We start from the raw sequence: 22727 nt of genomic DNA, 5'->3' as shown, positions 1-22727 counted from the left end.
ATTCAAGTCGTCATTTGAAGAATAGATCATCTAGGGTTTTGAGTCTGTTTATGTGACCCTTTCGTGTATCATCTTGATGCATGTTTAGGACTGAGTTTGAGTTGTAAATTGTGCACTACTCTGAAGTTTTTAAGCAAAGAGTTAGGTAGTTTAAAAACTGCACCAAAGTTGTGAAGTACGGTGTTTAGTTGTTTTGTGTTTGAAGGTAACTTCATTTTATTGTGTTTGTAATTTAAGAATCATAGGGGTTGTGATCAGTTGTAAGGGAGTGAGATGGGATCTCAGATCTAGGAGTTCCTAGGTTGAAGTTAGTACGGGTAAGTCCTAGGTCATTAGTGCAAACGAGGATTTTGCTGAGAGCTATTGAATAAGGACTACACTAGTGGATTTCCTTCCTGACTTGGTAGCCTCCAAAGTAGGTGACGTTGCACCGAACTGGGTTAACAAACTCACTGTGCCTTTTACTTTATGCTTTGCATTTTTCTTGTCCTATGTTAGCTTAGTGTTCGAAACATCTCATTCAACATCTGTTTATGTATAACTTGTGTTGAAACATCGTATAGAACATCGTAAGTATAACGTGCCAGAATTTCAAGTATGTTGGATTATATTATGTAGGTTGTTGTACAAGCATTTCAATTTCATATGCAACTTAACATTAGTCACAACGCCTGCATATGGAGGTCCCAAATGTGTCTGAATGACTTGGGTGCAAGAAAGTGAGTTTCAACTCAACTGCTTCAGTGGAACGACCTGAATTTGATTTTTTTAATTAAATATTACACTAAGGACTCATTTTTGTCACTCGCAATTTGTTTGCGAACCAATTCAGAATATGGACTCATCTTACTTACTTAAAATCAAAGGTAGTCTGATATGAGTTAATCCTTAACCCTAACTGCAGCAAGGGCCCACATTATGCTTAATCTCTTTTGCCTAAACCCTGTTTTGGCGCCTTGCAATTTTTCCCTAATCACCCAACTGCATGTATTAAATGATCTTGTGCTGGCCCCCACGAAGTATTTGCAAGCCCCATGGTTCATTAACTATTACAGCAGCCATGTAATGCTTAGGAACAAATGCAGCCGTTCTTTTGTGTTTAACCAATGCAAACACATATTGTCCAAACACTTTGTGTCATTAATTAGTTTTGTTGTGCTCAAGGTGATAAGAGGGGTTGATATCAACATTGCCATGTCTATACTCATTAGTTACTGTTTTGTGCGCTCAAAGTGATAGGCTCATTGATAGGATGACAGGCACAACTAACAAATTAATGAGTAGACTTGTTGAATCAGGTTGTGAGGTCGATGTGATTTTGTCTTACCCTGAACTTGACCTCCAAATTTATGAGATACCCTGGAGACCTACAATTTTCAGACATCATTTATTACGTTGTAATTCTGTGTTGAAACTTTTCTCTGAGCCACTACTATAAATTCATGTTACCATTGTTTTGTTTGGACATTATCACAGAAAAGCTTAAATTCATATTAGAATTCATAAGAAAAGTTGGTTGAATCTAACCATGGCAGGCAAAGGTTTGTTTTTGTATTCTCTACTTTTTTGTCTCCATGGATTGTTTCAATTCTTCGTACATGTTCTTTGATGGGTAGGAAAAGCTTCAAAAAACACAAAATTTGCAGACATTGTTGGTGGAAAGATTGACTTCCAGATCCAAATTAGGGTGATTAATCTTTGGATTACTCCTGACCGTTTCAATCCTAATGAAGTTGGTCGTATGCATATGATCTTGCTTGATGATCAGGTAATGTCTTGACTCTAATCTACTGTAACACACATGTGAAAATTATGTTTGCTTGAACTAATTCTTCCTTTGAGTATGTAAAGCCAAACACAAAAAATGAGTCGTAATATATTAAAACTTAGAAGGTAAAATGTCAGGGTAGAAACTTTATATTCCATGTTAGGTGTTTAGACATGTTCATTCATATTAGGTTGTTGATTCCTCTATAGAATTAGATTGATTGTAGTTTTGGGTACGACATTTACATGTTAAGGCATTGCATGTGGTTCTTTGGAATGTTTCCCATGGGTTGTTGTGTTGAAACTACATTAGTAATAACTCCAATTCAGGTTTAATATTAAATAATTTTGGTTCTGTTATATACTTTATTAATTATTATTTTGACTTTAATTGCAATATATGCTTATATGAAAAGAAATGGTTGATGTATTGCAAACTGAGTTGGATTTGTTTTGTGTTAGGGTGTAAAAGTCCATGCAAATGTAAGAAAGAATTTGGTGCCTCTGTTTAAGGATCAGTTTGAGGAGGTGTCAATATACGTGATTGAAAAGTTTATGGTTGCACAAAATGATTATATTTTCCAGACCAGACCACTACAAGCTTAATCTCATGGGAGGAACCATTGTTTTCGAGCTCAAGGATTCTTCTGATATTCCAAAAAGACATTTTGAATTCCTGTCTTTCCTCGAAATCTGATGTCGTTTAAAGATATTGGTTATTGATGAAGGGAAAGATAGATGTGTGACATCTAATGTCGTTTACAAGGAAATTTTCCAAAATGTACTTTAATTTATGTTTGTTGCATTCATAGATGAGCCATACTATTCTAGAATGATAATTTTTTTTCCTCATGCTTGAGTTAATTGTAATCATAATGAATTGATCCAGAGATCCGCGCAACAGCACGAGTCAAGAATCTAGTTTTTTTAATTAAATATTACACTAAGAACTCACAGTACATCGAAGGATTAACTTTCCCACCACATATATGAACTAATTTAGTATTATTTTTATCAAAAATTGAATCGACAGGAAAGAAAATTGTGAGGAACTAAAATGAATATTTTATTCTAAATACTAAATTACAAAACAACTTTTGACCAAAAGTCTATTTAAAGTATCTTTAAGGAAAATTGTTCAACCCAATAAAAAGAATCCAACTTATTAGGTATTCTTACGTCATTAGATTTCAAATAATTTATGTATCTAATCATTTTTAGAGACACAATTTATTTATGTATTCAGAATGAATACGACAAATGCTCAAAGATAATATTGAGCTATCTTCCTCTTTAGTAGAAATTTTCTGATTCTAAAAACTACGATTTATAAAATTTCTGATTATAAAAACTACGATATATACTAACATGCAACTAATGTGACCAAGAGGAGTGCTCATTACACTCTTTTCGACAATCTATCTAACGCATACTCTTTTATTGATTGAAATATGTTGGATACATAATTTAGAAATGATCCCCACATAAAATGGCAGGACACAGATTTCATCGAATAAGAGAGTGAGAATTAGACCGTGTTGCTAGCACTCCTCATGTGACTTATTCAAACTTAGTCATGCTATTTTTCATGTTATCTATTAAATTCAAGGGCATCATTCATTTTGTGCAGGAGTTCAAACGCCACTAAGTAAAAAAGCCAACACAGTGATAATAAATGAATGGCATGTTCAAAACAAAATTTCTGTGAACACAACCTAGACAAGAAAGTAAAATATCTCACAAAAATTTGACTTAAACCATGAAAGACAAGAAAGTAGAAACCTAGCTAAATATAAATTGAGCATAAAATAGTTAAGATAAATGACATTCTAACTAATTTAATTGTTGTTAACTTTTCATTGACCACTAAATAAAGGTCCTGAATAGACATCTATCTAAATAGACCCAGAACGGGCTTGTATTGGTCAATGTAATTATCACATGAATCATATCATCGCCTGGGGGCAAAAAAAATATCAACTAGTGAAGAATGGTTTCCAAGTCCAACAAAAATATAACTCAACTTTTGCAATTTATGAGATTAAAAGGAAGACGGGTTGGTGACAGAAAGAGGATTTGTGATGTGGAGTCCAGATGTAGCTCAAATAATAATGAAGTATATTATCGGGCAACGATGAACACCTTTTCGAGAGAAGTTGTCAGACAAACATGGGAAACCCATATTCATAAGACTCCATCTCCCAAGTATTATGTCCCAGACATGTAACGGTCCCTACCAAAATTGCATATGCGGTAGGCACCTGACTATGTCTGGTTTTTCAAACTAAGAATAAAAACAGGCATTCAGTCATTACTGAATGGCTTATGACCTGTTTTCCCTTTATATTTGCTATTCTAATAAAGGATTTCCTAGTCGCAGTGATATACTAATGGGAGGTTTAAAAAAATAACATTATTGCGAACGAGCCTAGTTACAGTGATACACTAATGGCAGGTATAAAAAATAACATTACTGTAAACGAGACAACCTAAACCAAAAGCTAAAAACTTGATACTAAAATTATACCACATCCTGCCTAAAGTTACAGTTGATAAGAAAAGCACTAAGAAAACTGCCATCCTATCTACTTAAGGATTGCTAACTCTTTCAACAACCACCAAATAAATATCCTAAATAGACATAGAACAAGCTTGGATTGGTGAATGTTATTACTACGTGATGAATCACATAGCCTGGGTACAAAACATTTGGATATTGTGTTTGCATATATGAATACGTTCATAAATGCTAAATTCCAACAAACATAAACCACTACTTTAGCAATTTTAAGGTTAAAAAGAAGGGTCATTACAGACAGGTATTCGTGAAAGATGTGGAGTCCAGATGTAGCTCAAATAATAATGAAGTATATTAATGGGCAACGATGAACACCTTTTCAAGAGAGATGTTATCAGACAAAATGGGAAACCCATATTCAACAGACCCCATCTCTCGAGTATTATGTCCCAAACATGTAACGGTCCCTACCAAAATTGCAAACGCGGTAGGCACCTGACTATGCCTGGTTTTTCAAACTATACCAAAAAAAAGAGAAAACAAATCAATCATTGAGTCATGGCTGAATGGCTTATCAAGTGTTTACCTTTCTTATTGCTATCCTATTAAATAACAAATTTTCCATGAGCTGAGAAGCCTAACTAGAGTTCCATCAGTCATGTACCAAGTCTGTAATTACCTCGCGGTATAAACCAAACTAAATGCGTGTTTGAAATCAAAATGAGTTTTGGCTAAATCACAGCGACAGTATGATTTTGTTGAAGCTCGAACACAATTATTGCAAAAATTACAATGGCACACCATAATAAATTGAACTGAAAACTGCAACAACCCAAACATGAACTAAAAAACCATTGAGAGGAAAAGCATCAATAAAATTTTCACCCAATTCAATTATGGTTGTTAACTCGTTCCTTAACCACCAAATGGTGGTCCTGACTAGCCCTCTAAATAAACCAAGAACAAGTTTGGCTTGGTGAATGTTACTATTATCACATGATGAATCACATCATCACCCTGGGATAAAATATTTAGCCACCATTATACCAGCCTGTAATAACTAAATATTGTTTGTGTGCATATAAGAGTTTAGCCATAAATCCTAAATACACAAATAGAGTAGAGTGTTTCCAACATATACCCTCTCCTTTTGCAGTTTTTATTGTTAAAAAGAGGGATCAGTGACTATGTGTTTGTGAAAAATGTGGAGTCCAGATGTAGCTCAAATAATAATGAAGCATTACTGGGCAACGATGAACACCTTTTCAACAGATGTAATCAGACAATATGGAAACCCATATTCATCAGACTCCATCTCCCAAGTATTATGTCCCAGACATGTAACGGTGCCTACCAAATATGCGAACACGGTAGGCACCTGACTATGTCTGGCTTTTCAAACTAAAAGAATAAAAAAGCGTGCATTGAGTCAAGATTTAAATGGCATAGGATCTGTTTTCCTTTCTTATTTACTATCCTCATAAAACATTTTCCTATTAAACAAGTTCAATAACTAACATATATTAGTAAAAACACTTGGAGCTTATTGGATACTAAATTGGTGATTAAATTATAAAGCAAATGCAATGAGAAATATAAATTTCAAAATATAAACTGATATCATGAAAATATTCCCAAAATTGAATACACCTGAGCAAATATATAAGGATGAGAAAGGAGTCCTAACACAGGATATCTATCAACTATCTTAAAAGTGATGGATTCCCACTGCTCAAATAAGCAATACAACTTAGATGATACCAATTTTGTTGGCAACATCCAATGCATCATAATCTGGAGTCAACCGAACATAGGCTTTCTTAGTACCATCAGGCCTGCAAAAGAGGAAGAAAGGACAAAGGAGGTTAGTATATCAAATACAAAGGTAATCTGTTCAATATTATACTGTATGCAACACTGATCTTCTAAAGCATTATAATTGAAAAGCAATAAAACACAATTTTTAGCTTCTTTTCATAGTTTAACAGATTTGCCTTTATGGGTTCAAGTAAATAGATATGGTAACTACTAAACAAAACCAACAGGTAAAGCAACTAGTGTTCTTGCTCTAAATTTAGTTGGGATATGTATCAAGAAACATGTTCAACAATTAAAATTTATATTTTGCAGACCTAGACATATTGTCATGTCCATTACCTGATCAAAGTGTTAACTTTCTTGGCCTGAATATCATACATTTTCTTCACAGCATCTTTAATTTTCTTTTTGTCAGCACGAAGGTCGACAATAAAAACAAGTGTGTTGTTATCTTCGATTTTCTTCATTGCAGACTCGGTAGTTAGAGGAAATTTAAGAATTTGATAATGGTCCAACTTGTTTCTTGGTGTTGCACTAATGCGAGGATACTTAGGGTTCCTTTCCCTCGACAATGTCTTTGGCCGGTGGAATGTGACAGTTGTTCTGATCTTCTTAGTTTTCTTCTTAATCACTTGACCAGATTTCACAGCCTTGGCAGTCTTCAAGGCCTTAGCTTTGGGATCAGCTTTTTTTGCATTTTCCCCTGTACAATAATTATATAAGAAAAAATCATTTCAATGAATCAAAAACTGTCATCTAGTACAGAAAATTAGAGACCAAACAAAACAACTAGCCACGTCTGTTATACGTTTTAAGCGGAAATTGGTTAAAAAGTGCAATACAAGACACAACACCATTAGCAGTTAGCAATGTAGTATATAACAAAGATAATGCCAGCACTTATGCAATATAGTCCAGTACTAGAGTACACAGTTCAACACACTATTGCAAGTATCTTGGCAAACACTCCAAAGTCCAAACACAGGTCGGAATAAAACGCAACCCGATTAATTCATACAAAAATTATAGAAAAGGTTCTCATTTCAACTAATCAAACATTGTCTTCGAAGCTTTCAAAATTTAACCTATCTATCAAATATATACAATTTGAGACCAGAAAATCAAACTAGCAGAAATTGGGTGTTACATTCTTATCGAACATTGACTAAGTGCAGTACTGTCTTATAAATGAGTGGTTAAGAGGAGACACAACACAATGTGTATAACACAGTACACAAAATACAGTACTTATACAATGATTACAATCCAGTCCAATTATACAGAATTCACGAAAATCAACCATTTTGGCTTATAGCTAATGTCTAAGCAAAACACCCCAAACAAACTGATCAGAGCAAAAAATGTAACACTCCTCATTCATTCACATTCACAAATTATACAAAAAGGGCACAGCGGCACATCCATTTTCTTTAAATTAATCACATAATAATTTAAGATCTTTAGTGTTATAACTACAAACAAAACCAAAGAGGGCAAAATCAAACAATTAGAGACCAGAAAATCAAACTAGCAGAAATTGGGTGATGCATTCTTATCGGAAATTTGTTAAGTGCAGAAATGTCTTATAAATGAATGGTTAAAAGGCAACACAATACTCATGACAGTGTATAACACAATACAAAAATGCATTACTTATACAATCCAATACAATTCTACAGAATTCTCAAAAAGCAACCATTATGGTTTAATCAATGTCTCAGCAAAGCACTCAAAATAAACCGATAAGAGCTGAAAAAATTCAAACACAACTCGTGAAGAAATTGTAGGAAAAAAAAAGGCACAACTACAGTCATATTTTCTATAAATTAGGGTCTATTTGGATTGACTTATTTGAGTTTATCTACAAAAATAAACAAGAACAATAAAACAGCTTATGACATATTCAAAGCTAATTTCAGCTTATCATAATTTTCTCTAAGATAGCTTGTGTAAACAAATTATAGAAAAACAGTTTAACTTAATTATATCTTTTTTTAATTAAAATAGCTTATACATATGAGCTTATCATGATAAGTGCTTATGCTATAAGCTGCAAATTAAGTTGTTTATTGAAACAGGACCTTAGTCATATATCAATATCAATTTATTTAAACAATTAAATCCCAAAAGCTATTATGCATTAACCATGTGAGCCAAATACCCAACATTAGCAACAAAAAAAAAAAAAAAAAAAAAAACCTTTAGAACAAAAAAAAATTAACTACCAGCATCAAAAAATTAGCAACTAAATGATAAATGATAACAATGATTATGTAGCGAAAACTGAAAACTCACCCTTTGGAGGAGCCATTGAAAATCTTACAAGTTCCTGTTAAGAAAAATAAAATGCATTAGAAATAGGATTTCGAATTGGTAACTAGAAATTGATGCGAGGAAAAGGAAATTGAAGTAATGGAATGATGTAGAAATTGAGAAACCTTGAAAATGGAAGAATGGGGTGGTGCAGCTGCAGTAACTAGGGTTCGGAATGGAGCAGGAAGGTAGCTGATGATTTATAGGGAACCCGGAATTACGGGAATAACCTTTTGAAAGCAAAGGGAATTGAGAATTGTTGAATACACATTTGATAAGGCTGAGAAACACTAGTAAAATACTAAAATATCATTTATCAAGGAAAACTTTGGTAGTTAACTGTCGAGGAAACTTCAAACCTTAATTTTTATTTTTATTTTACAAAAACTTTATATTGTCATTATTAATATTTATTGATTCTAATACTACTATTTAATTCATTGTGATTTTATGGGAAAACATAATCAACACTCTTTTAATGTTTTGGATTACATTAAAGAATTAAGAAAGTTATGATTTTCATTTTCTTTTTTAAAAAGAAGCAACAACAAAAGCACTTTAATTGTGTAATGAAATCAAAATTTCATTCAAACAAATAATACTCGATTTTATCAATCAAGGCTGTATATCTTTGCTGATTTAAATCATTAATTAAAAAACAATTAAATCACATACAAATAAAAACATGAATCATATTTGACCATATTAAAAATTTATATTAATATTATTTACTAGAAAAATGCTCTTTACCACGAACAGTGCTACAACGAAAAACAAGAAAAACACTAGACTTGCCGTTTTTTCCGCCAAAAACGTCTTTGATTTTTTTTAATATTAAAATAATGTTTATTGTAGTTATATGTGAATGTTTCGTGAATTCTTTTTCGATCAATGATGTTTATTGTACTTATTAAAGTCATAATTGATTTTATTTTTTTACAATAATCAGAATTAATTCAACAATTGAATGACATCAATCAAAATTAATTCTCTTGATTTCATCCATGTCAACGTGCATATATAGAGGAAATAAATGGATTATTAAGAGAAGTTAAAGCCAAGTTATTCTACAAGGATTTTTTTACGAAAAAGAATGGAAGAAATTTGATAAAGCTTGAAGGATCATAGGAATAAGCTGGAAAACAATAACTCATGAAATAATTTATCAAAAAATAAAATAAAATAATATCTCATGAAATAAATGGTTAGTTAAATAATAAGTCAAGAAAATATTAGTGGCTTGCTCAAAAATAAATAAATAATAGTGACATTTACGATGTATAAAAATTATTATTATTATTATTATTAAATCCTAAAAATTGGAATTGTAAGAGTTAAAAAATTTAACTCAAATTAGCATATATACAAACTGTATTAGCTTAAAGAGAACAAGAGTAGTCAAATGTACTTACAAAAATATCTAGTACACTATCAATATCAAGTCTTTAAATAATAATATCCATTGTTAGCGGTATTTTACAACATTGATCAAACAATGACAATTTACTTTGACAAAGAAGAAATTCTTATAATTGTCAAATGTTCACAATCATAGGTATGAATGTAAACTCTTAAATACTTAAATGAGTTTACACCCGCTCAACATTAGTCGACATGTCAAAATTAATTAATTATAAGACATGCACGATTTATCTTTATTTGTAAATTAAAAGACAAAAACAAGATATCAAGCGCACCATTAAAACACAATCTTTTGACTGCTAAAAATTTATTGCAAGCGGTACTCTCAATGCAATGATCAAATATTTGTAATAAGTCCTGTAAGATTATGGTTGCCTTTTGACATCCTACCCACATGAAAAAACTTAATAAGTTTTGTCAGATAATGGGTGCCTTTTGACATCCTCATTACTCACATGAAAAATTTAAGAATTACCACATATTTATCATCACAAGTTGTAAATTAAAAGACCAAAAAATAAGATACTAAAGCACCATTAAAACACAATCTTTTGACCGCTAAGAATTAACTGCAAACGGTAATCTCAATGCAATGATCAAATATGGTAATAAGTCTTGTCAGATAATTGGTGTCTTTTGACATCCTCATTATCCACATGGATAAAATTTAAGAAGTCTAGTCAGATAATTGGTGTCTTTTGACATCCTCATTATCCACATGAAAAAACTTAATAATTACCGCATATTTACAATCGCAGGTATGTAATTATCCGACCAAACTGTGCATTCCTTTTAGCTGATTAAAACAGCTCGCATGAACAATTACATACTACATCTTTTGTAATTCCAACTGAATCAAATCTACGCAACAAATGTTACTTTTGCAACAAACTGTGCATTCCTTTAAGTGGGAATGGTCTTAATTTTACAAGTCAAATAGGAAATGTCTTAAATTTACAAGGCACTACCAAGTAGGCCAAATTAGTTCATTATGTCACTAAGTAACAAAAGGTCACTCGGCAATCCTTGAGTGTGAAGACAAATTCACATGAATTTGAAAGAAGATGCAAGTCACAAATCACACCAATGTGTGTATGACAATACATTTATAAATATTACACAAAAGCAACTAGCATGAAATATGTCTAAAATGCATGATTGGAGGAAAAGAAAATAAAAGTTATAGTAGAAACTTAATAACAATAAACTCAAACATCACAATCATGCTATATATCAAAATATTCAATTTCAAATCAAAAGAAAATTGAATCTTATATACACCAAAAATATTCATGCTACAATTGATTCACATATATTAATGATTCTTTAAACAAAATAAAACATGACTCTAGCATAAATGTTTCCTAAATAAAGGAAACAAACTTTATATGTTTATAAACAAACAAAACTAGAATTATTATTTTCCTAAATTAGAAGAATCAAATTTTTAAATCATGCACTACAAAATTCTTTTATAATATTTTGAGATGTGTTGTGAAACACCGTTCAAAAGAGACAACAAATTTTACAAATAATATATGATAACCAATATATATTAAGTTTTTGTTTGTCTATTTCTCAAAATAATATTGAAGTACAAATTTTTTTGAATCAATTTCAATTTCAAAACAAATCAAATCTGAATACTTATTTGTTAGACACACATTTATATATGCTATCAGTAAGGAAATATAGCAATGTGCAACAACCTTTATAAATAAGTTAAACTTATATATTTGATTTGCAAATTTGAAAAACACTCGAATAAAATTTATATTCAGTCCATATCCAAGTTCTTAATTAGTTCAAACTTTATTAGCAGGTAACCAACTGGATTTGCTATAACAAATTAAATAATCAAAGAAAGTAAAAATAATTGCCGGGGTATAATGCACAATATATGCAGGGGCCGGGGTTCGAACCACATACACTTCATTTATTCATCTTCTCTAATCACTAAACTACTTGACAAAAAAAAAACAGATCCCATTAAAAATTAAGGTGTGTGCCGATGTATATAAAACAAAAGACATCATAAATTTAAAACAACGGTTCACGTATATAAAGAACAAATCGAAGCAATCTCGATGAATTCCCCAATCAACAAAAAATTTACGATTTATAGAAGGGAAAAATAGTTAAACATAGCTATCCCAATAAATCAAACATGTCTATTTGATTTATCAAGGATATTAACTAGGGTATGTATTAGAAATATCTGAATAAAGCTTTGATGACAGTCATCTCATCAACAATGATAACCAAAGAGATGAGATGATCTGAAACACACATAAGCGGATTAGCGGCGACTGATTTGGTACTTCCTAAATCGGTACCTTTATGACTCAAGTTCTCTTCCGATGGGGGAGAAGAGACTTTATGACTCAAGTTCTCTTGTCTTGTCCGGTGTATTGGGGACCATAACATCTTTTATATTGGATGGTCATTAGGGTTTTTCATTATTTCATTAATGGGTCATCCGGACATCCACTCATTAACCCCATATCAACTAATTAAAATATTTAATTAATTATCTAATAGCTTTATTACTTAATTTGATCATTAACTCACAATTGATAAATAACTGATATAATTATTATTATGATATTTGCCCATATAATAATAATGATATTGGAATATAATTAAATAATAAAATATTTCAAGGTAAGCTTCTTACTAAACGTGCAGTGGCGTTTTAACCGCTAGTCCAAACACGCCATTAGTCTATGCACAAGGAAAAAGCTTGAGTAAAGAATTTAGGGTATCAAAGTGAAGTTAAAAAACATTAAGTTAAATTTAAAAAAATAACAAATGGCAAATTAATTAATAATGTATAACAACACTAAGAACTACATAAACAACCGGAGAAACAAGTTAAAAAAAAAAAAAAAAGAGTAGTAGACATATAAATCTAAACAACAGAAGATAACACTGCCAACTATTTTTTTTCTTCAAATAACTATTTTTTTTTTTTTATATAAAATGACCTAAACAATAAACTGCTTAAATCATACTACCTCCGTCCCTAAATATAAGACCCTTTTGATAATTTTTCGTCCCTTTTTATGAGACCTCTTTGCTATTTCCAACTGCATGAATTATTTCTTTACATACATGCCCCTATTTATTATACATCTTTTTCTTCAATCAGCAATAAATAATATGTTGAAAACATAAACCAACACTCTCTCTTAAATGATAAAATTGTAAAAACAATAGTAATTACAAACATATTTAATACAAATATTCATTATCTTAATTCCCATTATTTTTTTAAAAGGACCCTATAATTAGGGACGGAGGTAGTAATAAAATACTAATAATTACAATATTTAATAGGGTCTTGTTAACGAGTGCCTCCAGGATACTCTTAATCATCTCAAATTTAGTAATTATAATATATTTCTTATACTCGAATTGATATACATGAAAAAAATGAGGTAGATTACTTTCATCAAATAATACATGAAACCATAAAATAAACTAAATTCCTTATATGTTCAAACCAATAATACACTAATATGTTAAGTTATCCCTGCTACAATTTTCTTAGTAGAACCTATGTTCAAGGTAACCCTAAATTTGAAGATCAAACAAACAACTTAAGTTACCGCTCCAAAAACACAAATACCAATCCCTTGACAAGAAAACCCATAGCAAACTCCAAACTAGAAACCACCAATGAAATCATGAGGATTGTCAATCATTTGAAATAAAAAAACTTATCCCTCTAATCCTTTAGGGAAAGTGATTCTCATAATCTAAAGTAAGTTAGCAAGCAAGAAAAATATATCAAATATTATTTAAATTAGGGATCAAACTTACACACTCATAATCAATAATTTGATTTATAATTTAAATTGAGAGTTTTACTTTTAATTTATAAATCCGAGTGTTATGAATATTAATTAAAGAAAAAATAAAAACATGATTATTATTATCAATTAAAAATAAATATTGAATATTAGATAACTCATACACAATTGATTTTTTTTTCATTCTAATGAATGAAATATGAATCTTATAGTCATTCATTTCAATCCAACAATTTTATGTATTAAATATGACTCTTATAGTCATGCATGTCATATGAGAATAAATATTATATATGTTAAAAATACAAAGTGAGTGTAAACTATATAACTCATATTATATTTAGTAGTGTTCGGACGGGCACTCCTTCATATATGTTCGCTCTTTTTATTTCACTAATGCGTATAAATTGTGACCAATAGATTTTATGAATTTTTGATTAAAATTATTCTGTTTTTTTTTTTATTAAAGTTAAAGATATAGGTAATACATATTTTTCACTTTCATATTGTAACAAACAATACTTATCTTTTCAATGATACCAACAATTTAACTAATATAATATAAATTTTTATCTTTTTGAATGACATCAACAAAATAACATTCAAATTTCTTCACAAAAAAATAACATTCTAATAGTCAAATATACTTAAGAGTATAATTGAAAGTGAAAAAACTAACTCAAAATCATGTATTTCCTTTACATATAGTATAGACGTATTATACATCTATTATATATCAAATAAATAATTTTTTAAATTATTAATTTACTGACAAATTATCAACAGTAAGCTAGATGAGAAAAATTACATCTATTCTTTTTTTGTAACAAAAGGGAAGGAAAAAAAAAAGGAAAAAAAACAGAGAAGGTAAAAAAGATCCATATTAGGGTCGAACAAACTCAACACCTATTGCATCTGTTAAGAGGACAGAGACTATATCTGGAGGAGCTTCATTCAAAATAACAAGCTACCCTTTTTAGCTAGAAAATCAGCTGCAACGTTACCCTCACACAATGTATGTTGTAAACTAACCACCCAATCTCTACAAAGAAGCTGTTTAACAGCCATGATTAAATTTCCATATTTGTGATGAACCTGTATGATCCCAAATAAGACCACCAAAACCTCTCAAGTTGGAATCAAGAAATACACTACCATCAACATTAAGAGGTACTTAATTCATACTAGAACGTTGTCAACTGACAATACGTGCAAGCTGCTGAACACAATGAATTCATACTAAGGAATACATCTATCCTATTATATTCTTTTGTATTTTTCTTCTTTTTATTTTATTATTGCATACATGTTTAAAAATAAAACATTTTTGTGAATTAAAAAAAAATATTGTGCACCTACGAATACCAAAGATTACTACCCATTTAACTATTAATATATATTTTTTTAGGGAACTATTAATATATATTATTATTAAAAGTTTAATCCTCTATAAAATTTTTATGCATACTATATGAATTACTGAACATATTGGTGTCTTATCTCATCCAAATTGTGCGACTCCCTTATGAATGACATTAAGGTTCACACTTCAATTTTTTTTAAGGCAAGAACAAAATAACATGTAAAAAATATAGAGCGTTCCAACAAAGTTCACACTTCACTCTAAGCTTACGTATGTCAAATGCTCATATATGTTAAAAAAGAAAAAAAAAAAAAAAAAAAGGAAAAAAGTACATAAAATTGGGATGACATAAAACCTGACCCAGTGAATTCAAGTGAATCAACCCTAACATAATTAGAACTAAGAAAGAACAACAGTACACTTGATTCAGCCTTAGTTAAGACTAACAAACGATGTTTGCAAGCACCAACTAGGTCTATAATTTGACGAATGAACCAACTGTCAACACAGAACAAATCATGTATCATTAACCCCTTGCACCATCAGCAGCAAGCATTAACAACTCTTTCGAGTCCAAAACAATCCGTACCCCAACGATTCATTAACCGAATATTTAAGACCATATCAGTCGACAAACATCAGACCTGAGATGAGTTTCTTACTACGGTGAATAAATCGACTGCCAACACGATCAAATTCAAGTCCCCACAACCTCTGTTAACAACAATACAATAGGCATATATTATCGCTACAACAACATCATTCTGCCAAACGCAACATCATTATGCCATTTAAATTCCCTGAAAAATTCAGATAGTTCTCTGAAACTGCTGCAAAAAATGTAATCAAACTTATTAAAAAAAAATAACTGAATAAAATCATTGAATTTGTGTAAAATGATTGGCCTTCACTATATAGTTTCTTTTTATTTTTTATTTTTCGAAAATTGTGTTTATCTTAAAACTCATCGGTACAATTTGACCTATATATTGAAAGAAAAAGAATGTTGAATTAACATTGTTCAAAACCCTCAAAAAAAGTTAATTGTGAAGGTAAATCTGAAGTCTAATATATATTAAAAAAAATTAGAAACTGTTTCGAGTTTATTATCATAATGAAGATTGATTTTTTTTTTAATTAAAAAAAAAACTATTTCTCAAAAGTAATATTCATGAAAAATTATTTCAAACTACTTGTTATGAAAAAGTGTTTTTAATTATTTTCACATTTCATTTTTTTTTTTTGAAGTTGTAACATAAGATGAAAATTATTTTACGTATCCAACTTCATAACGAATTCCCCTAAAAAAAAAGCTAGTCAGACTCATCAACAGACAAACCCAACCCCGATGTTTAATCAAAGTCCTAAAATGTTCGAAATCACTTTGAAAAATAAAATTATATAGAGCATAACCATCAAATTCTCTACCTTTTAACAACTCAATTTCTTCTTTTTATCTTTTATGTGACTCTATTTAATGTATGTTGTATTTAAACATTCCTCAAGGGAGGTTAGTGTAATTTTCCTTTGTTCAAAAAATGTAATGAATCCTAAAGAACTACCAACCATATCAAAATCCAATCATAATCCAAACTCGAAATGCCATTTAATATACATTTCTCACATTTAATACTAATGACTAAATTCTAACTTAATTAAGTTGTTTGGGTGTTGACTTGAGACCTTAAAATGTGTTACTTTCAAGTTTGATTCCCCCCAATACCAATTATAGTGAGCTAGTTCGGCTACTTAAAAAAACATCTATAAAACCTAATGGACTAAACCCTAAAAAATTACTCTTATAATTGGCACATAACCTAATGGTACCAACCATATAACTTGCTAAAGGACACCTTCTGTCTTCTAGCAAAACCCATATATATATATATATATATATATATATACTATTTCATTATGAAAATGGAGAGCACGCATCAAAAGCCATCGAATAAAAAAAAACATCAGCTTAACCAAATCAGTTTTGGCTTTGGATCAGTCCAAGATTATTAGTCTGCACATAAATAACATTGCAAGGGATTTCTAAAATAATAATTGGCATAGTTGTCTATCATACAAGCATGTTTCAGTAATTTACAATGTACACAACTAAAGCTATGTGATTTTTATAAATGAAGGACGTGTACAACATCGAGCTATTCTATCAATTCAGAAATTCTAAATAAGCGATAAATTTTAATGAAGGACCTGAGATTTTTCTTCCTCCATAAATAACGTGAGAATATTTAAAAAAATCAGTATGTTGAAAATACATGTTTAGGTTGAAAATGTTAAAGCATTGTGGAATCATCAGCCAAGCTACAATGGACTCATTAAATGGCAACCTCCTGCAACCAACATATACAAAATAGTAAGTCATAAGTGGCATAAAATTGAATGCATACACACAAAACAATTGAATGCATACACACAAAACAGATGAGGTGAAGTGAAGGGTCACACCCACAAAACTTAGTTTCCAACACTATCCAAAAGGATTCACATTCAATCCTTCATGAACATTTTGTAATGGTCAATTCTATTGTGCACAAGTTAGTTTCCACAACTGGATCAATAAATTCCCCTTGAATTAAATGAGATATGATGTGATTATTGATCCAATAGTGAAAAAGACATTTGTGCATGGTGCAAAACCATTTTACTTGTGCATGTTAGACAAAGCCTTTTTTAATAGGCAACAATCTTTTGATCCTTGAAACATGAAATTCTAGTAAAATAAAAACATTAAATGGTAAGTATTTGTCCTAAAAGTTTTACACACGTCTAAAGAAAATCATTAATTACTTTATTTACAAAGTAACCATAACTTTTTGAACCAAGTCTCTTTATTGCGGTAAGAGTTATTCTTACCGGTAGGTGGAAAGAATAATTATAGTTGGTATAGCTGAAATATAGTAAATGAAGACGTTGTAGGAAAAATGCAGTTAATACTCTACTTAAATATGAGATGAAGTGAGTAGATATCATAACAATATTTAACATTTTAAAAAGTTTTCCTTTACCATAGAGATTTAATGTATTATACCAAACTTAAAAACCAATTTGAGTATCTAAAACAAAAAACAACGGTGAGATTAATGCAACTGTATTCAGAATGGTTAGTTCTGATAGTCTATCGGACACGAGTCATCTGCAAGTGCAAAATGCATAATCTTGCTCCCAAGACTTTGTTATGGTTTTCATGGTATCAAAAGACACAATCATGAAGTTAAAAGAATGCAACACTCACTAAAGCAAAGGCTTGAAGACAAAAGAAAAACATTAAAAAGAATAGTCTTAAATTGTTTAACATATGAACCACGACGTTAAATGAGTAAAAATGCTATTAACAGTTGATACAAACTGTAGGAATTTATCATGATAAATTAGTCAGAATAAAGCAATATAAATAAATTAAATGCTCAGAAATAATAATGCAACTCCTAGGAGGATGCGATTCATTACCTTGCTGGATTTCTTTTCCCAGGGGAAATCAAATTAGAGCCTTCAAAATTGACATACATAGAAACAGCTGCAGATGAAGGAAAGGTTACGGAAATTTACTTGAACTCAGGTTTCTCCTCGTAACTCTTGTGCTACAATGAACTCAGCAGAGCAAGGAACTCTTGTGGTTCTTCATTCTCTTTAACAATCTATTTTGGAAGAGAATAAACATCAGTATGAGAATTGAAAACATCACAACAATCCACAGTGCATGAAGCTTAATTCAATCTTCCGTGAAAATAGAAAAAATGAAATGAAGATTATAACATAAATCAACAAAGGCCAACACAAGAAAAGGTTGCTGAAGGGCTTTTGTTTACTAAACCTTTACAACAATAAATAAGACTGATTGTGAATTACAATTAGCACCTTTAAAACCATTTAAGCTGATCATCAATTTCACCTTTTTTTGAGTTTTTTCTTTAAAAAGTAAAAAAATGAATGTGGTTTGTGGATAAATACATTCCAAAAGAAGGCCAACCAAAAATCTTAAAAGGTGAATGAAAATTGAGTAAACCTCAACCCAAACTTTCATTAGGTTTAGTCTATGAAGCACTGAGCCAGACAAAAACACCATTCACGACACTGACACAACACAGATAAGTTGAGAAATAAAATATAAAATAATGGATACATGTGTCGACACAACGTCAATACGAAGTATTAATGCTAAATAGGGTTCAGTTTGAGAATTCACTGTGTCTTATATTAAATTATCAATCCAACTCTGAAATGGAAAAAGATACTTCCTGTTTTGGGAGCCAAAGAAAATACTGCAACGTTTTTGGTAAAAACAAGCATGAAGTCAATTCCATTTCGTGCATTTATACAACATCAGAACAGTCCATTTATATTATATATGAAAGGCATGCAAATTGATTATAGTGCGGAGTTATAAAGTGTGAGGTGATAAAAGAGAGATCAGATCACATACCTTAGTGACTGTATTGTGCGGCAAATTAAACTGAGCAAGAAGATCACAACCAATTTTGTTCCAGTCAACTGCCCCAATCAAATCAGACCGTCTATCACTATCTAACCGAACCTGCGAAGCATCCAGTTTGAAAGAACTCCCTACCCAAATATACAAAATGTTTCTTGCATGCATGTGTATGCTTGGAGAGAATACAGCAAAAGCAGCCTCTGAACCCAAATGATTTGCACCAAATGCCTCGATCTTTTCTAAACTTGGCCAGCGATATACTAAACTTTGTATCTTACTACATTGCGACGAGCCACTCTCGTAATTTCCCTTTGATGATGCAGACTTCAAATCTTCTCCAGATAAACTATCTACTGAAGGTTCAACACAGTTCCTGAGAACCGATAATTCATTGCAGCCCACGCAATCAGCAATGTCTGGACACGATGCTGGTTCACACTGTTGAATTGAATTCATACCTCCATTTTTGACATTAGCAGTGGACTCGAACAAATACTCTATACTGTCTGAATCTTGCATACAGCTAAATTTGCTGCTGGCAAGAACACCATGTTCCCGACTGGAAGGAATAGTTGATGGTTTATCTATTACTTTTGTGTTATCATTCATGAGAGGCAACTTCAAAGACTTCGATAAACTACCTCTGCGTTCAGCAATGGAAGTTGATGGTTTTTTCAATGGTAAAGAGGCAGATCGAGAACATAGATGTGGCGATAACTTGACACCATGGATATCTGTACAGTTAGACACTGGTTGAGAACTATAATTTGACAAGAGGGACAAATTAGAGAAGCTAGACAAAGATGAAGATACTGGGACGGGAGTAAAAACGAGAGAAGAAGAATCTGGGGATAATTCTAACAACAACTTTGAGTGATTGCTAGAATCAGAAGAAATGGAATCTGGAGAAACAAAAGGAGGTGAAGAGGAAGATGATAAAGATGAGTCAGTTGACAACATTGACGGTGATGGAAATGAATTTGCAGATGCATGAATGCACAACATGGAATCTGAATAAACTCGCGGCAATGATAACTTAGGGGCTGAGAGAAACTCCTTCACATCAGGACAGGAATTTTTCCGCCTTAAAACACTCCAACTACTCTCTCGTGCAGGAAGATGGGTTTCATGATCATTCTCCGATGATGCAAACGGAGGCACAAAACCTCCCACGATGGCTTTTCTGAAAACTTCAAAATCAACATCGAACGCATCCACTTTCCTCTCACCAGGAAAAATTCTAACACTTGATTTGTAACTTTCTACTCTATTCCCAGGCATGTCCATCAAAGGCAAAAACTTCGAAAAAGCATCCCAAAATGAAGGTGGTTCCTCACCTTCCTTAATCATGATAATCGATCCTTGCACTCTCTCATACCGGACAATCTGATCCGCAGCCCCTCTAGCATCCCTTTCCATGATAGCCGCACAATACTTACCAATCCAAACATATAATGCCGAAGGAATGTGCACAATAAACGCACCCCTAGAATCCAAAGCAGACAAAGACGGATCCGTCAACATCTTCGGAACAAGATGCAAAGGATCATACGGCGAGTGAGGAGCAATCCTATACATTCTCAACAACGAGCTCGGACTAAGAGGAACTGCATGAACCCTTTTCTGACACTGTAACAACTGACAAGCGAAACCCATATTCGGATCAGCAATACCCCTCGCCGCCTTCACAAACTGAAAAGCATCATCAAAACTCTGTCCTTCCCTCCACATAAGATAAGCAATAACAAGAGACGTCGACCTCGACACCCCTTGACAACAATGAACAAACACCCTCCCATTCTTTTCCCTAACATCCTCAAAGTAATCAAACACATCATACAATATACTAGTAATATCCTCACTAGGACTGTCTTGTAACCACAAAGTCCTATACACAAAATCACCTTTAAAATACTCAGGACACACAAAACCAACACAATTCAAAACATGAGTAATCCCATTCCTTTTCAAAATTTCCCTATCTTTAGCAACAGCATCACCACCAAGATAAACATGTTCAGCAACTTTAGAACATTCTTTATCAAAAAAAGCAATTTTATCTCTCTTCACAAGTCCACCGTTATTTCTACTATCAGGATTATTATTCTGCTGAATTGTAGACAAATCAAGTTTCAACCTTTCACCATTATTATTACTACTATTACTATTACTACTGCTATTACCATTACCATTACCTCTCCCACCAGGAGTAATAGGTGGTTGTGGCCACTCCCCGATATCATCGGAGCTCGCTTTCGGCCACTCATCCAAACTTCGGCGAGCAATCGAAAGTGGCTGAAGGGGCGGCAGACATGATGATCTTGCCTTACAATTCTGCTGTGACCTTGGCGTCAAAGGCGGTGGAGGAAATCTCCGGTTAGTATTATCTCCACCACCACCGCCGGAATTCGGATCGGTGAAATTCGATTCCGGTTCACCGGAGGGATTTGATGTGGCGGCGGAACGGGCGGAAGACCATGAAGCTGAACGCCAAAACATTTTCCGGGAATTTGAAAGGTGGCATGGAGCTCGAGCATCGTCGTTACCCACCATGCCAAATCGATTCAAAGTCGAAACAATTTAATGGGTTTTGAAGAAAGATTCAAACTTCGTGGAAGAAATTGGAGAATTCTCGAACCCTAATTCTTGCTCGGAACCCTAGAAACTAGGTTTTTGTGATAGAACAAAACGGTGTCGCATTGATGAGAATTTTGCGAAATTGAACCGAAGAGATTAATGATTGAAGTATTGAAAGAGAAAGAAATTGGGAATATTGAAGTGAAAAAAATGGATAGAAATTGGGAAGAAAGAAAAATGGGATTATTATTTTTTTAAAATTTTATTTTGTAATTTTAAAATTTAGAACATGATGAATGAAATTTGGGATTTGATTTTGAGAGATGGGTTTTAACTTTTAATTTTGAGAGAGGAATTGGGATTTTGGAATTGGGAAAGAAAGAAAAAGGGTGTTTGAGTTGTGAATGAGCTAAGAAGGGGAAGTGGTTTATAAGGAGGGAAGAGAAATGTTGAAGTTATACTAAATAGTATTTGTAATGAGTGTGAGAGTCTTAATATTTTAATGTCATTTTTTTGGTCAAAAATTAAATTAATTTTATGCCTTTTGTGTTGGGTCTGTTTTTATTCTTTCTAAATTTCCTCTTTAGTTGTGTATGAAGGAAAATAGTTATTGGTCATGATGATGGTCTTGCAATGCAAATCTAAAAGTTAACATAATCCATATTTAGAATAAAGAATAAATTATATAAG

The 22727-nt window shown here is 31.9% G+C and overlaps 2 protein-coding genes across 2 annotated transcripts; both read right to left on the bottom strand.

The window, feature by feature from the left end:
• Window positions 1-5879: 5879 nt before the first annotated feature.
• Window positions 5880-8681, bottom strand: LOC25497704 (60S ribosomal protein L23a-2). The gene is made up of 4 exons (XM_013592404.3): window positions 8542-8681; window positions 8399-8432; window positions 6443-6806; window positions 5880-6120 (listed from the first exon to the last, which is right to left on the bottom strand). Exons 2-4 carry the CDS (start codon window positions 8412-8414, stop codon window positions 6036-6038), a joined length of 465 nt encoding a protein of 154 aa, XP_013447858.1. The 5' UTR covers window positions 8415-8432; window positions 8542-8681; the 3' UTR covers window positions 5880-6035.
• An 8353-nt stretch (window positions 8682-17034) lies between these two features.
• LOC25497703 (protein-tyrosine-phosphatase MKP1) lies at window positions 17035-22493 on the bottom strand. The gene is made up of 3 exons (XM_013592403.3): window positions 19452-22493; window positions 18479-18666; window positions 17035-17361 (listed from the first exon to the last, which is right to left on the bottom strand). Exons 1-2 carry the CDS (start codon window positions 22011-22013, stop codon window positions 18610-18612), a joined length of 2619 nt encoding a protein of 872 aa, XP_013447857.1. The 5' UTR covers window positions 22014-22493; the 3' UTR covers window positions 17035-17361; window positions 18479-18609.
• Window positions 22494-22727: the final 234 nt, after the last annotated feature.

This window comes from Medicago truncatula, chromosome 7, assembly GCF_003473485.1.
Source record: "Medicago truncatula cultivar Jemalong A17 chromosome 7, MtrunA17r5.0-ANR, whole genome shotgun sequence".
In the NCBI taxonomy this organism is placed as follows: Eukaryota; Viridiplantae; Streptophyta; class Magnoliopsida; order Fabales; family Fabaceae; genus Medicago; species Medicago truncatula.
Note: the sequence above shows the minus strand (reverse complement) of the source record. Positions and strands in the feature narration are given on the sequence as shown.